The following is a 13517-nucleotide window of genomic DNA, read 5'->3' as shown; positions in this document are numbered from 1 at the left end:
GCTCATTGAAGACGGACACGGACACAACTTCATTGTTTTAACGCGCGTCGACACAAAGTGTGTCGTTGTGATACGGACGAGAACCTTTGCCACGATTTCAAACGTTCACTCTTTATAATAAAAAAAAAAAGAAGATTTCATCTTCTGAAACCTAAAGTTGAATTTGTCTATAAGCTGCAAACCAAACGAATTCCATTGTCAAATCAATGATAGAGGAGATCCATGAAGACCCGCCCCCTCCAGGTGCAGCTTGTGAAGCTCAGGTACGTAAGGCTGACAGGTGTCCATCGGTTGTGCTTCTGTGAACAGTCGAGGCAATTCATGTGATGATGTCATCCTGTTTTGTTTGCAAAGTAGAAGGTATATGTTCTGCAGCGTTCAATAGCTTGGAGGGAATGACTATGCAAATACACAGCAGTATTAACACCGAGTCTTTTTTAAATAATGTAAACATATACATCTTCTTTGAGGTCAGAGCATTGATCCTCTTCATATCGGTTTATTTATATAAAAGAAGGAGCGCGGGGGACTACTGGAGCATCGACCGGATGTTCTTGGGAGTGGTCTCGTCGTTCAGGTGCTTGGTGGTGAATCTGAGGAGAGACGAACGGGATGTTAGGGATCAAATTAAACATACAGATCAGGGCTACAATAATATATAATCCCCATGAACGCAAACAATAAATGGGATTAGGGCTGATGGTTTAAAGGCTACAGCCGAGCACGTTGGGTTCTGAATGTGACACAAAACACACAGCATGAAGAACCAGGCTTTTGGGGACTTTGGCAACGACTTTGTGGCACTATTTAGCTGACAAATTTAAAAAAAGATGAGTTTTCTGAATGATCTTGTCAGAGGAAAACAAAGAGGACGAAACATGGACTGAAAAAAGTGGAATACAATCAATGAAATACACGATTTTCCATAAGCTTCTGGGCAGAATGAGTAAATGTGATGTCTGATATCTAATAAGTCTGCCGCTGGCTGCACAGGAACCTACTTGAGGGCGTTCAGGAGGCCTTCTACGTTGTCTGCCGGCTGGTCCTTCAGGACCTTTATGCAGCCTTTCATCTGAGGAGACAACAGAGCTGCATCACACACACACACACGCCTCCACGGTGACGCTGCGGTGGCATCAGTCCTGTACAGCTCTGTGTGTGTGTGTGTGTGTGTGTGTGTCTCTCACGTCTATCTTGGAGGACCTGTTGAAGGCGCCGTTGGGGTGCACGTGGTCGTAAAGAATGATGACTCCCACCATGACCCTCATGCAGAACAAGACTGTGTCCTCACTGCTGAACCGACTGGTGTATTCCCTGAGAACACGGGGAGAGAGGAGGAGGAGGGTCGTGCAGGGAAAGAGTTATACAATGACAAAGATTGACCAAGAAACACCTACACAGAGCCCAGTAGTCCATAGTGTTGGTGTGCAGCTGGACTGACACATGTGCCTTGAGGCTGTGGATGACTGAGAACATTCAAGAGCTTTCAAAGTGTCGTCTTGACGTTCAAGGACTCAACCTCGAGGTCACAGTACGTCTCACTTAATGCTGACGATCTGTTCTTTCTCCTCTAAAAGTGAACGTTTGTGTAGAAGCGTCATGACTCACGGCGTCTCCAGCATGACTTTACAGACGCTGGCCATGGTGCTGAGGCAGTCCGTCGTGTTCTCCAGAGGAAGAGTCTTGTTCTGCGCAACAAAACAGTTTATTGATTATTTAAGACGTTAAAAAAAACACCTAAATGAACCGTTTCAACACGGCGGTGTGGTTTCTGACACAACGTCCTCTTGCAGCCGCTCACCTCTGTCACAAAGTTTGTGGTTGCGTTGCTGAGTGTCTTCAGCATGGGCGTGGCCTCTGCGTAGAACAGAGACATCCTGTTGGCCATCTCATTGTTGACTTCACTCTCAATGTCCAGCTGAAGGTGCACAAAAACACACACGCAAACACACAGCTGTCAGAGACGGGGGTTCATTTCCCTCCACAGTTTTTCCATTTTCCAATCCACATCTCCCTCTTTTTTACTGTATATAGTTACAACTTTTTCACACTTAATCTATTTTTAATGTGATCAGTTTGGCCTCTGATGTGACATGAACCAACATCAGAACATATTTTCTTCTTCTCCTCCTTGAAGGCACTGCAGATACCTAAAGTTAGAGGAACTTTCATGTTGTGTTGATTCTGGCGCCCCCTGTGGACTAAAGTGGTCGTGTCTCAGAGCGCCAGGGTCCCTTCAGAAAACCTCTTGTTTTACTGCAGCATGTATGGAAGCCCATTCCCGCCACACACACACACAAAAATTAGGACCCCCCCCCCCAAAAAATAAATAAAATTAAGACAAGAAAAAAAAAAAAAAAAATTAGGGACAAAAAAAACGAAATTAGGACCCGCCCCCTCAAAAAAAAAAAAAAAAAATTAAGACAAAAAATAAAATAAAATAAAGACAAAAAAAATAAAAAAAATAAAAATTAGGGACAAAAATAAAAAATTAGGACAAAAAAAAAATGAAAGACTTTTTTTCTTTTTTGTTGACTTGAAAAAAGGCAACGAAAAAAAAAAAGTTTTATTCCAGGAGAGAAATGAGAACTTGACTACTGACTACAAATGTCAAAATTACAGTTACAGCCTAAATATAATTGTAGCTAATATATGTACACACAAAGTACTTTGTTGTCCTTCCATTGGCCATTTTTAGGAACTGAGTAAAATGCAAAGTCCACACATATATTGAATGAATTATTTACTTTAAAGTAACCCATCAACAGGCTTACAGGTGGTTGACAATGCTAAGCTATCTTTTGGTAAACAACAAGAGCACTTGAATATAAAACAGTGCTTCCAATGTTAAATTAAAAGAATACGTGAATTGAAACAGGATTGGACTATTCTGTGATTTGTACTTGTTTTGTTGTATGAACAATACGTATTTACATTTAAATGAAGGAATTGTAGAACCAAAGTGATGAAATAACGTATTTCTCAGATGTTTTTTTTTATTTTCGATCAACGAAAAGAAAGAAAGAAAAAAAAAAATTTGTTTGTTTTTTTGGCCCTATTTTTTTTATTTATTTATTTTGGTCCTAATATTTTTTTTGTGTGTGTCGGGAATGGGCTTCCATAAGCAGGTGTCTGAAGCTTGGCCTGAGTATCTAACCCGATGATGATGATGATGATGATGGTCTGGTTTAGTGATGAAGGTCACACAGAGGCGTCTGTATTAAACACTGTTGTTCATCTCCTCTCGTGGTGGACTCACATTCATGTTGTTTATCCGGTTTCGACTGATGGTTCTTCTGTAGTAGCTGAAGTCATTCTGGATGGCGGGAATCCTCATCTGAGGAGAACCAGAACACAGTCAACGCTTGGACAAGAAGACACCGACCTCCACCAAGAACCCACAGAAGAGACCAGAAGGAGGCTCGGACCTTGAGCTCATCGAAGCGCAGCGTGAAGTGGAGGATCTCAGCGAACTGTTTGGCCAGAGCCTGCTCCCTCTCCAGGTGCTGCGTGGGCGTGAAGGGCGGACACGTCAGGCTCTCCAGCAAACTCTGCAGAGCCTCCTCTGCACACACACACACACACACACACACACACACACACACACACAATGTATTTACATCAACAGATTTGAAAGAAGAGAAGCAGAAGATCTGAACACTTGATTGTATATTTGTGCTTTCCTTTCACAGCCATCATATCACTTGTATTACAACACAACTTCTTATTTTAAATATAATCTACAGGTGAAATTGGGCAAATTGACAGTTGTGTGTCTCAGAAACTCAAATATTCACAAACAATTCAAATAAATCCAGCTGACGGATGGAAGTCAAACCCATTTATTCGACCTGGAAGATGACGCAATAGGATGAAAAAGGCGTCGACTATGAGCCGTTTGAAAAAAGAGGAAACGCAAAGAAGCTTCGTTGCTGCGACCGTACCGAGTCTGAGAGAGAAACTGTAGAACTTCTTGAGTCTGATGACCAGCGGGCAGACCGAGTTCCAGGCTCGCTCCTGCAGCACGAAGTCGTTGGGGTTTTGAATCGCCTGCAAACAAACAAACAAAGAAACACGATAAACACCGTGCGGTCGTTTCCCTCTGCCAAAGAGTCACGCTGCAGTTGAGGCTCACATGTATTGTGTGGTGAGGGGAAAGAACAGAAGGTGTGTGTGTGTGTGTGTGTGTGTGTGTGTTCCTCACATCTCTGATCTCCTGGCCGGCTCCTTTGTACGCCTGCAGGCCAGACAGGATGTTCTCAGAGTCCTGCAGGACGGAGTTCACCTGGTTCCACACTTCACGCTCTCCTTCTGTTGGCTGTGCATCTGACACACACAAGAGGTGCAAACGTGTGTGTGTGTGTTTATACACACACACACACACACACACACACACACACACACACACACGTATAGCTACTGTAGCAGTCAATGTGACTACACACAGTTTAAGACTGATCATTCTTGCCTTTTCACGTCAAGTCAACTTCCTTTTTTTTAATGTGTAATTTTAAAACTCATCTTTAATTTTCAGGTCGAACTTTAGCACAGTAGCTTGATTTGAAAAGGTTTCAGTCCAATAAGTACGCACAGTGTTGTTAACACTACTCAAGGGGGAGCGAGGCCTCGTGTGCATGAGTGTTTCTGTCTCTGAAAGGGAACTCATCAAAGTTCCTTCATCGTGATGATGGTTGATGAGCACAGAGACACTCAGCGGAGGAACTGTGTGGAAGCTAAACGCATTGTTTCCCTTCAGCAGGTAGCGAGCCTGCGTGAGTCCGTCCGTCTGTCACCGACCTGGGAAGCCAGAGGGACGTCTTTCCTTTCAGACAGTCTGCTGCAGGAGAAGACCTGCTGCCGCCTTACGCTTATAGAAGTCATGTTCCTTGAACACAGACCATGAATCAATAAACGGGAGTCGACTGTCTGCAGCCGACAGACTGCTCTCTGGCTTCGCTCCTGGAATACGTCGCGGCTGACGTGAGGTCAACAGGGAATAATCGGGAGGTTTCCTGAGGGAACGAGCTCTGCCCATCACGACCGCGGAGAGAAGAGCGGCGGCTCTGAAGACAGAGCATCTGTGACACTAGTTGCCCCCCCGCTCCCATCATTTACTCTTAGCTGAATACACTGAGCCCGAGGGCGGCTGCACTGTGAGGGCGGTGCTGTGGGGGCTCATTGTGTTTTAAAGAAAGAGACCAAAGCTGATGGATTTGGTCGGTGTGAGCAGTAATGGAGCCAATTTACCGTCCCACTGCAGTGATGGATGCTTGTCATCTTTTACATATTTAACTAACGCTGATCGCATGAATAAATGATGACTCGCGAACAGATTATTCATGAAGAGAAACAAGGCTCAACGGAGACAAAGCACTGCATCGTGCTGGTGCTGATGCGGGAGTGATTACAACAGGCCACATGTATCCAAGGTGTCCTGCTAGCAGAGCACATACAGGGGGATGCATGCGGCCGGCGAAGGTCAGGGGGTCAGATTCATTCTTCTTCATCGTGGCACAGCGTGAAAGGATTTTATTTTAAAAGCATGCTGGGATTAATCATGACTCACAATACATGCAAAGAGGTTGACAGTTCACGAGCTGAATGGATGACCCCTGACCGGGCAGAGCAGCTCCACAGAGGTGAAGGAGTAAAAAGGGACTAGAACAGGTAAGAAGCTGTGCTCACTTTCAAAGTCAAGGAAAAAGTTTGGCCCCTGCTCGAGCTCTGTGCAAGTGAGCACTTTTAACAGATTCCCCATTTGGCTTCTGCAAGAGAGGGAAAGAAGACGGAGGAAGAGAGAAAGAGAAAGGAAAGTAAGCAGGATGTTAAAAAGTCATCAATAAGTTATTCGGACAAAGACGGCAGATCAGCGCTGAGAGAGCAGGAGGTCGTGACCGAGTGAGAGGAGGAGGAGGAGGAAGAGGAAGAGCAGACGCCTCGGAGGCTCGGCCAATGGGAGCAGAGACCTGCAGACAGAAAGGACCCCCCCCCCCACACACACACATTCTCCATCCATCTCTTTCTCCCTTTGTTCCACTCCTTCCTCGGCCAGACTTACTTTCAAAGTCCAGGAAAAAGTGTGGATAGTTCTCTATATCCCTTGTTAGGACTTTTAGCAGGTTACCCATTCCAGCAAACCTGATGGTAAAATACAGCAGTGAGAAACAAGACAGGGAAACACGTCACATCACATTCATCATCCATGTGTGACTCAGACCCAACAGAGGCCGTATTGAAGGCACCGCGGAGGACTCGCTTATCTTTTCAGCCACGAAGCGGCTTTAAATAGCCGTCATTGTTGCGACATAGTTCATGGAAAAGTATTCAAGCGTGACCGGTGAGAGGATTCACTGTGAGCGTTTACTTTGCACAAAAAGGTCCACCAGTAGTCGCATGTCCTCAGATGCCGGTCACAGTAGTGATGAAAGTAGGGCTTTTATTCAGTTTTGACATTGAAAAACTCATTTAACCCTTTGGAATCTGTGCGTGAAAATCATCCCGCTCCAATTTTTAAGTCCCAGCATTCAGACAATCTTTTGGCATTCAAAAAAACAACAGTTTTTTGGACTAAAACTCCTTCTTAACAGGACAAGGCTTTGTTTGTTGTTCCAGATTCTGATTCTTTAGGTCCTAATCTTTCCAAAAAGGTGTCTTATTGATGCTCCACGAGGCTTTTTTGGGGAATCTGGCTCATATCATGCTGGATGTTCATAGTTATGATCAAAATAGCTTTTAAAAGTGATTTTCTTTTTGCAGATATACAATTTTTTCCTCAAGACCTCGCTGAACAAATACATACAATAAACACAAGTATTGGAATTGTTTGAGGGCTACAAGCCTCCAATCAATGACCTCATCTTTAAACTAATGCCTTGTCGCAGAACCTTAAACCAAAGGGGAAACCGCGTGTTCCTGAGAGTGAACTGTGTGGGCCTCCTGGTCAGGGAAGAGGCTGACGAAGCCGTGAGGTTCTGAACTGCTCCAACACCAACACATGCACGTGGTCCTAAATGGCAGCTACGCTCCATAAAGGTTTTATTGGACACAAAAGGCAGAAGGTAGGTAGCAATTTCACTGGGAAAGGGCTCCCTCCCTCAGCCACGGAGGGTATAATCACAGCTGGGAGGGATGAAACATCACAGCACACCACGAAGGGGCTGATTGGGTGAGCGGCTACCTTGCTGGGTTGAAAAGATTCTACCAGCGTTCGTGCTGAGTGGGAAACAAACATGAAAATGAAATAAGTGTCTGAAGAAGCTACACGAGCTGAGTGGTGTCCTCTCCCTCACACAGAACCAACCTCTATTGGACTTCACAAGTCATGGTGTGAAGAGACAACAAAAGAGACAGTGTGCTGTGGCGTGCACATGATAATCACGCTGCTTTTTTTCCCGCACAGCCTCCGGCGAGCCGCCGACTATTTCTAATCACGGTATTCACTCCTCATCTCGCACTGCTCCTGCATGCATGCATACGAGTCACAGCTCTGGTCCCGGACAAATGATCCCTCCTGAAAATGACTTCCACGCAGTCACGGTTGAATCCGGGGCCGAAGTGCGAGGTTGCACCAGAAGGGGGCAGTGCTGGTTCACGTCAGACCTCGCCGACAAGTGAAGTGGCGCTCCAGTGATGTCATGTTGGTACATGTGCGGCAGCAGAACAACCCTGACCTGCGGCTACAACAAGTTCCTCTGCTTAATCTCCAGCAGAAGTTTTTATCTTTGCCTCAGGTAGCAGCTAACCACCACAACAGACACTTCTAGGCCCAGAAACTAAAACTATCCTTGGATTTCTACGCTTTTCATTTGATTCATTATAGAAAGTGAGTCAGTGGGGAACACAAGGAAAATACACTGTGAGACGTCACTCAAACACCAGGGGACAAACGCATGGCTTGAGTCACAGGAGAGCGTTGGTGCACAATTAACATACTACACATTACTTTGAGAACGCTGGGGAGTGCCTGTGATTGCGGAGCTGTCGCTCAAAATGTAGCAGCGTTGCATTCTGGTACGCAAAGTTCAGCCGTGATTCAGAACACTTTGATTTCTAGAACAAAACAGATCTTCGGATCTATCACAGAGTACGAGATGGAAGAAAGAATAAAGTGACGTACACATATTTGTGACCAGAGTTGTAAAGCAAGTAAAACTTCCAATGTGTGTGTGTGTGTGTGTGTACACGCTGGAGCTACTATTACGTCCCGTGACAGCTAGCTTCACTACATTTCCTCCCTGAGGTAAACAAACCAGCTCCACCAGCAGCGTCCTCCAGTTCTTGTTTCTCAAGAAGCCAAAGTGGAAATAAAACAAACCTGAGCGGCCGACAAGCTGAACACATGACGTGTAGTCAGAGAAATGTACAGTAAAAGAAGAAACCTCGCCGGGGGGGAAAGTGACATCATGAGTTCTTGTTTGGTCTCAGTGGACCTCATCCCCGTCAGCCTCTTCATGGTAAAACATCTGTGCATATAAAAAGCTTCCTGCTCCACTCATCTTCTGTTTATTTGCTTGAGGCAATGTGACATGTATGATTTATTGCCATTGCAACAATTATGTACATCTGCATTGATCTCAAAAGGAAAGAACAGGTGGAACTAGTGGAAATAACAATGGCCAATAAGTTTCCAAGTCGGCCGAGACAGTGAGTCATCGTCTGCAGTATCAGGAACCTGGAGCTGGATCATTGCAAGGAAATTACGGCAGCGATTAAAACTATTTATTAATGACGGAAGACGGTGCTTTTCCTGTTATGAAATGACAAAATGTGTGCAGTGAAAAGGGACAAGCCTCGATAATGCTTCCAAGACTGGATAATTTTTTTATACAGTTTGATGGACGAGGTCCAAGCAGGTCCTACCCTTTCAGAAAGTTTGATAAATGCATAATGTACTTCACAAAAACGTGAAAAACAGCCTGCATGTTTGGGTTCTCTTCTTTTTCTTCTGTATGTTGTAATATAAAAGGTGGACTCAGGAGAGTGCACATCTTCGCCAGGTGTGTCTGCAACGACCACTGGGATAATGCTTGATTGACTGAGAAACAAAACACAATTAGTTGTCTAGACCACAAGAGGATTGGCCGTAATATTAATTTGGGAGACTCACGCAGCAGATAAACTCTCGTATTAAATCAATGCGCATGTCTGCGGTCAAAGGTCCATCTCACAAGCATTATCTGAAGCTTCTACTTTGGCTTCAGGTCTGTTTGTTTTTTAATCGCAGGCTTCTAAGCATCAGGTTGATACCCAATAAAAAGACGTGGAGCTGGAGCGGAGTTCCGCTAGCGGTTAGCGGTTAGCTGTTAGCGGCGACGATGCAGCCGGCAGTGTTAACACCTCCAGCCGGGAGTCACTTCACAGCGGTGAGTTGAGGAGTCGGCAGCCAATCAATGGCAGCATCAAAGAATAAAAGTGTTTTGAGAACGTCACCACATCCTTGAGCTCGCAGCCATACACGAGCACCAAACACCTCATACGGTTTGTGCAGCAGGATGAAGGGTTAGCCGTGGACAGACACGGAGACCAACACACATGTCACTCACACGGCCAATCTTATTATCTCCTGGCAGAGATAATGAGCCAAGTTAAAGCCACGATGATGGTCTCTCTGAACGGCTCAACGTACGTCACCTGACCCGGCTTCAAACCCCCCCCTCTGGACCCGGTTTGGACACAGGTCAGGGGACGGCTATTTTATTTAATCCCATTAAGGACTTTTAAACACTGACTTGACAGAAAAAGAGAATGAGAGCGCGGGAGTGGCGACGCATGAGAGAGTGCAGAGACGCGCGTGGACGTTCATTTCATTTCATTTGGGACTTCAGCCATGTAATCAGCTGAATTCAACGGGTTTATCGGGGATGTGTGGGACTACAGGTGCAGACTGCAGTCTTTAAACAGCATCTGCAGTTCAGCAAGCCTGCATCATTGTCCATGCAACACGTATGTAGACCCTCTCACCCGCGGTGGTGATGAGCTCCACAGAAGCATAAACCGCTCCGTTCCATGACACCGGCCCGTCTTTACACTTCAGTCCTCAAACCAGACAGGGAAGGAAAACAACTACGCTGAGAACGTTCTCGTCTGCCCGGTTCCTCTTTCACAAACACTGATCTACAAAGGCCTCACTGCAAGCAAGGAAACTTTGACTTTCCTCTTTTCTACTGTACTTACCATCAGCTGACCTGGGAAAGATTATCAGGTTTTAGCACCTATAGTGTACATGTACATCTCTCTTATAGTGTACATGTACACCTCTCCTATAGTGTACATGTACATCTCTCCTACAGTGTACATGTACATCTCTCCTATAGTGTACATGTACACCTCTCCTATAGTGTACATGTACATCTCTCCTACAGTGTACATGTACACCTCTCCTATAGTGTACATGTACATCTCTCCTATAGTGTACATGTACATCTCTCCTATAGTGTACATGTACATCTCTCCTATAGTGTACATGTACACCTCTCCTATAGTGTACATGTACATCTCTCCTACAGTGTACATGTACATCTCTCCTATAGTGTACATGTACATCTCTCCTATAGTGTACATGTACATCTCTTCTATAGTGTACATGTACATCTCTCCTATAGTGTACATGTACATCTCTCCTATAGTGTACATGTACATCTCTCCTATAGTGAACCGTAAAGGGATGCAAATTTGCTGAGGGTGCAAATTACAAACTATTGACAAACTACACATCTTTTTCTTTATAATCCTATTAACAAGACTGCTCTGACCTTAAGGTTCTCTGACATCACCTCTTTACTCTATGTTCTGACCTCAGCCGGTAAAGAAGAAGACCACAAATTAGCGCAGACGGACGCGCTTGTTTGTTGACGAGGAAGCTCCACAGGGCAGCGCTAATGAACTCCTGCCAAAGACAAACCCAGAGCCCAAACTGTCCCAGATTGGCACAAAGCCTTAAAAGCACCTTTTCATTTTAAACTTCAGCAGACAGGTCGAGGCTATTATGACCCGCCTCAACAACTCTGCTCAAGCAGGCTTCATTTATTATGTTCATGTTAGGATCATCTGTGTTTGCTAGTACGACGATGTCTGTGAAATTTGAAAAGATCATGTTACTAGACTTTGAGACATTTAAAGAATGCAGAGACCATTTAAAATTTTGCTCTTTCAGCAATCCAACAGTTCTTTCATTGCCACTTGTATCAGACTGTAGCAGCGTGAGGTGGCTCTTCCTCCCGTTCAGTGTGCCAGTGAACAGCTCTGGAGACAAACAGCTCCACAGCCTTCCAGGGAGAAAGTTTGCATCGTATTCAACAAGTTCAGGCTGATCCGCTCTGTCATCATCCAAACCACAGCGCCGTCACTCAAACATGACCACACTGGCCTGGAAAACTGCTTTTTAAGATGGTCCCTCTGTGTGTGTGTGTGTGTGTGTGTGTGTGTGTGTGTGTGTGTGTCACATCACCTTCTCTGGTGGAGGAGCTCGGGTTGCCGTCTATATCATCCACTTTCTCTTTGTCTCTGAAAAGGGAAAAGAATGAATTTGTGTTAAAATCAACTCAGACTGAGCTGATTCTGGGATAAAACGTGTGTGTGTGTGTGTGTGTATATAAAACACTGTGCACATCAGATAGGTAGTCTTGACTTCTCTTTCCTCCTGACACATGCAGCAAACAGACACACTAAAACACTCTGAATTATTCAACAGTGACATCTACACTCGTGTCCGTCGTAAGCAAAATGAAGCTGACGGGCTCGTCTGCTGGCTGCTCATTGGAGGATTAAATGTCCGGCGACGAGCTGCAGCTGCCGACGGCCACTCGGCCACGCTGTGCGAGGTGAGCGCAGAAAATAAAGCAAAAGGTGACATGAAGGAGCGAGCCGAGACCAGGAAGCATCACCTCAAGCTTTTTAATTCATAGTGGAGGAAGAGGTACTCAACTCTTCATCAACACGAAATTGAGCAGTGATTTAAACATATTGGTACAAACGATTAGCATTTTAGTAAAGTAAAAAGGTACCTTTTTGTGATTTATGGCATTTTAACTGTGCTATTTTCTCTCTACCTCTTTCTTACTTCTTCACTTTTATACAGCAATAAGATTTGAGGCCACAGAGTAAAATATGACAGGAGCAAAAAGACGTCCAGAAACTTCCTGGAGTTCAGAGGGCCGAACATTGCAGAAGACGTTTCCCCGCAAATGTCTGACTTTCTGTGGAGTTCCTGTCGTTTTGTTTGGGGCTGAGTCTGAGAACGTCTGCATGTCGTGCCCTCTCACAACCACACAGCCGTTAGCTCCGGCTCTGCTTCATCTCACACATATAAACGTCGTCCAAATATTGTAAATAGTGCAGTAAGAGTTCCCCGCTGCTTTTTCCACGATTGAAATCAGAATCATTTATTGCCGAGTGAGTTCACACAAACAAGGAGTTTTTCTTTGCGGTAGGTGCACGACATTTAACAATAAACATAAATCAGAGTGCAATAAAAAGGGAGCACGGATATTTACAATTGTGTGTATTGAATATTTACAGTTGGATGAAGAGAAAATAATAAAAGAAACTCGTCCGCCTGCCTCCGTGTTGTAACTTTCATGTTGCGGAGAAACACAAATATGATCAGTTCCTATCTTCAGATGCAAAAATACTGAAGTATGAACTCATGAGAGAGGCTGTAGACGGAGACAGTCCTATCAGTCGCAGTAAATAGTCCTCATCCGTCCCTCCTCTGGACAACCTGCATGGCACAGAGTGAGGGGAAATGAAGACGCTTTGGATGGATGGAGGCCCTGCAGGGACACTAGACACTCCTTATAAGGGCATGGTGGTGTGTGGTGACTCCCCGTGGTCTGACACATGAGCGGACTTCACCTCGGCATTATTCTCGGTCAACAGACACACTTCATGTGTCCCTTTAGGACCTCTCTCACTCTCACACACACACTTGCCAAAACACCATGTGGACGGCACAGACTGAGCGCTGATGATAGCAGACACTTCCCCATCACGCCCACGTCGAACATCACACATCCAACTTCTCTCTTTCTCAGCACGACAACTTCTTTACTCGCTTTCCCTTCTTCCCTTTTTCTTGCCTCGCTGCTTTCTTTTTCCCTTTCACCTCTCTGCTTCCTCTTTCCATTACATAAAGCTGGATTGTCCCTCTGCCAGCGAGACGAACTCATCTACACAGTGACATTGGGTTCGATAAATTCAATTATTATCCTGGCAAATCCATTTACAAAATCAGCCAGCAGACTTGGTTCCAGGTTTAAGAAGTAGCCATTGGCTATTGGCCGGCCGGCCGGACAGATGGACAGACGGTCGTCCATTCGGCCCTTCAATGAGCCAGCATTTCAGTAGACCAGCCACACATTTATCCAGGCAGTAAGCAGATGAGTCAGTCAGTAAATCTGTCAATCATCCCAGCAGGTGGTGCAGCCAGAGAGAGATGCGTGCAGACTCCTACAAAATAAACATGTTTTTCAGGAAACATCAAATTGAGAATGGAATTTTCCAGTGCATTTGTATGCATG

General features: G+C 45.1%; 1 protein-coding gene across 3 annotated transcripts in view; it reads right to left on the bottom strand.

Annotated features, from left to right (window-relative positions):
- Nucleotides 1-459: 459 nt before the first annotated feature.
- fam49a (family with sequence similarity 49 member A) overlaps nucleotides 460-13517 on the bottom strand; it is a 30405-nt gene continuing 17347 nt past the window's right edge. The window contains exons 2-12 of one of the 3 annotated variants that reach the window (XM_068576692.1): nucleotides 11447-11502; nucleotides 6059-6138; nucleotides 4205-4326; nucleotides 3945-4050; nucleotides 3429-3565; nucleotides 3260-3337; nucleotides 1802-1918; nucleotides 1609-1688; nucleotides 1188-1314; nucleotides 1002-1072; nucleotides 460-593 (exon numbers count right to left, since the gene is read on the bottom strand). In XM_068576692.1, coding sequence (XP_068432793.1) covers nucleotides 530-593; nucleotides 1002-1072; nucleotides 1188-1314; nucleotides 1609-1688; nucleotides 1802-1918; nucleotides 3260-3337; nucleotides 3429-3565; nucleotides 3945-4050; nucleotides 4205-4326; nucleotides 6059-6128 — 972 coding nt within the window. In that variant the 5' untranslated portion in view covers nucleotides 6129-6138; nucleotides 11447-11502 and the 3' untranslated portion in view covers nucleotides 460-529. Of the gene's footprint in view, nucleotides 594-1001; nucleotides 1073-1187; nucleotides 1315-1608; nucleotides 1689-1801; nucleotides 1919-3259; nucleotides 3338-3428; nucleotides 3566-3944; nucleotides 4051-4204; nucleotides 4327-5685; nucleotides 5766-6058; nucleotides 6139-11446; nucleotides 11503-13517 lie in introns of all 3 variants that reach the window. The other 2 variants (XM_068576691.1, XM_068576693.1) reach the window with 2 other exon arrangements.

Source organism: Clinocottus analis, unplaced genomic scaffold, assembly GCF_023055335.1.
Source record: "Clinocottus analis isolate CAN_PGR_092001 unplaced genomic scaffold, fCliAna1.0.p SCAF_15, whole genome shotgun sequence".
Lineage (NCBI taxonomy): Eukaryota > Metazoa > Chordata > Actinopteri > Perciformes > Cottidae > Clinocottus > Clinocottus analis.
Note: the sequence above shows the minus strand (reverse complement) of the source record. Positions and strands in the feature narration are given on the sequence as shown.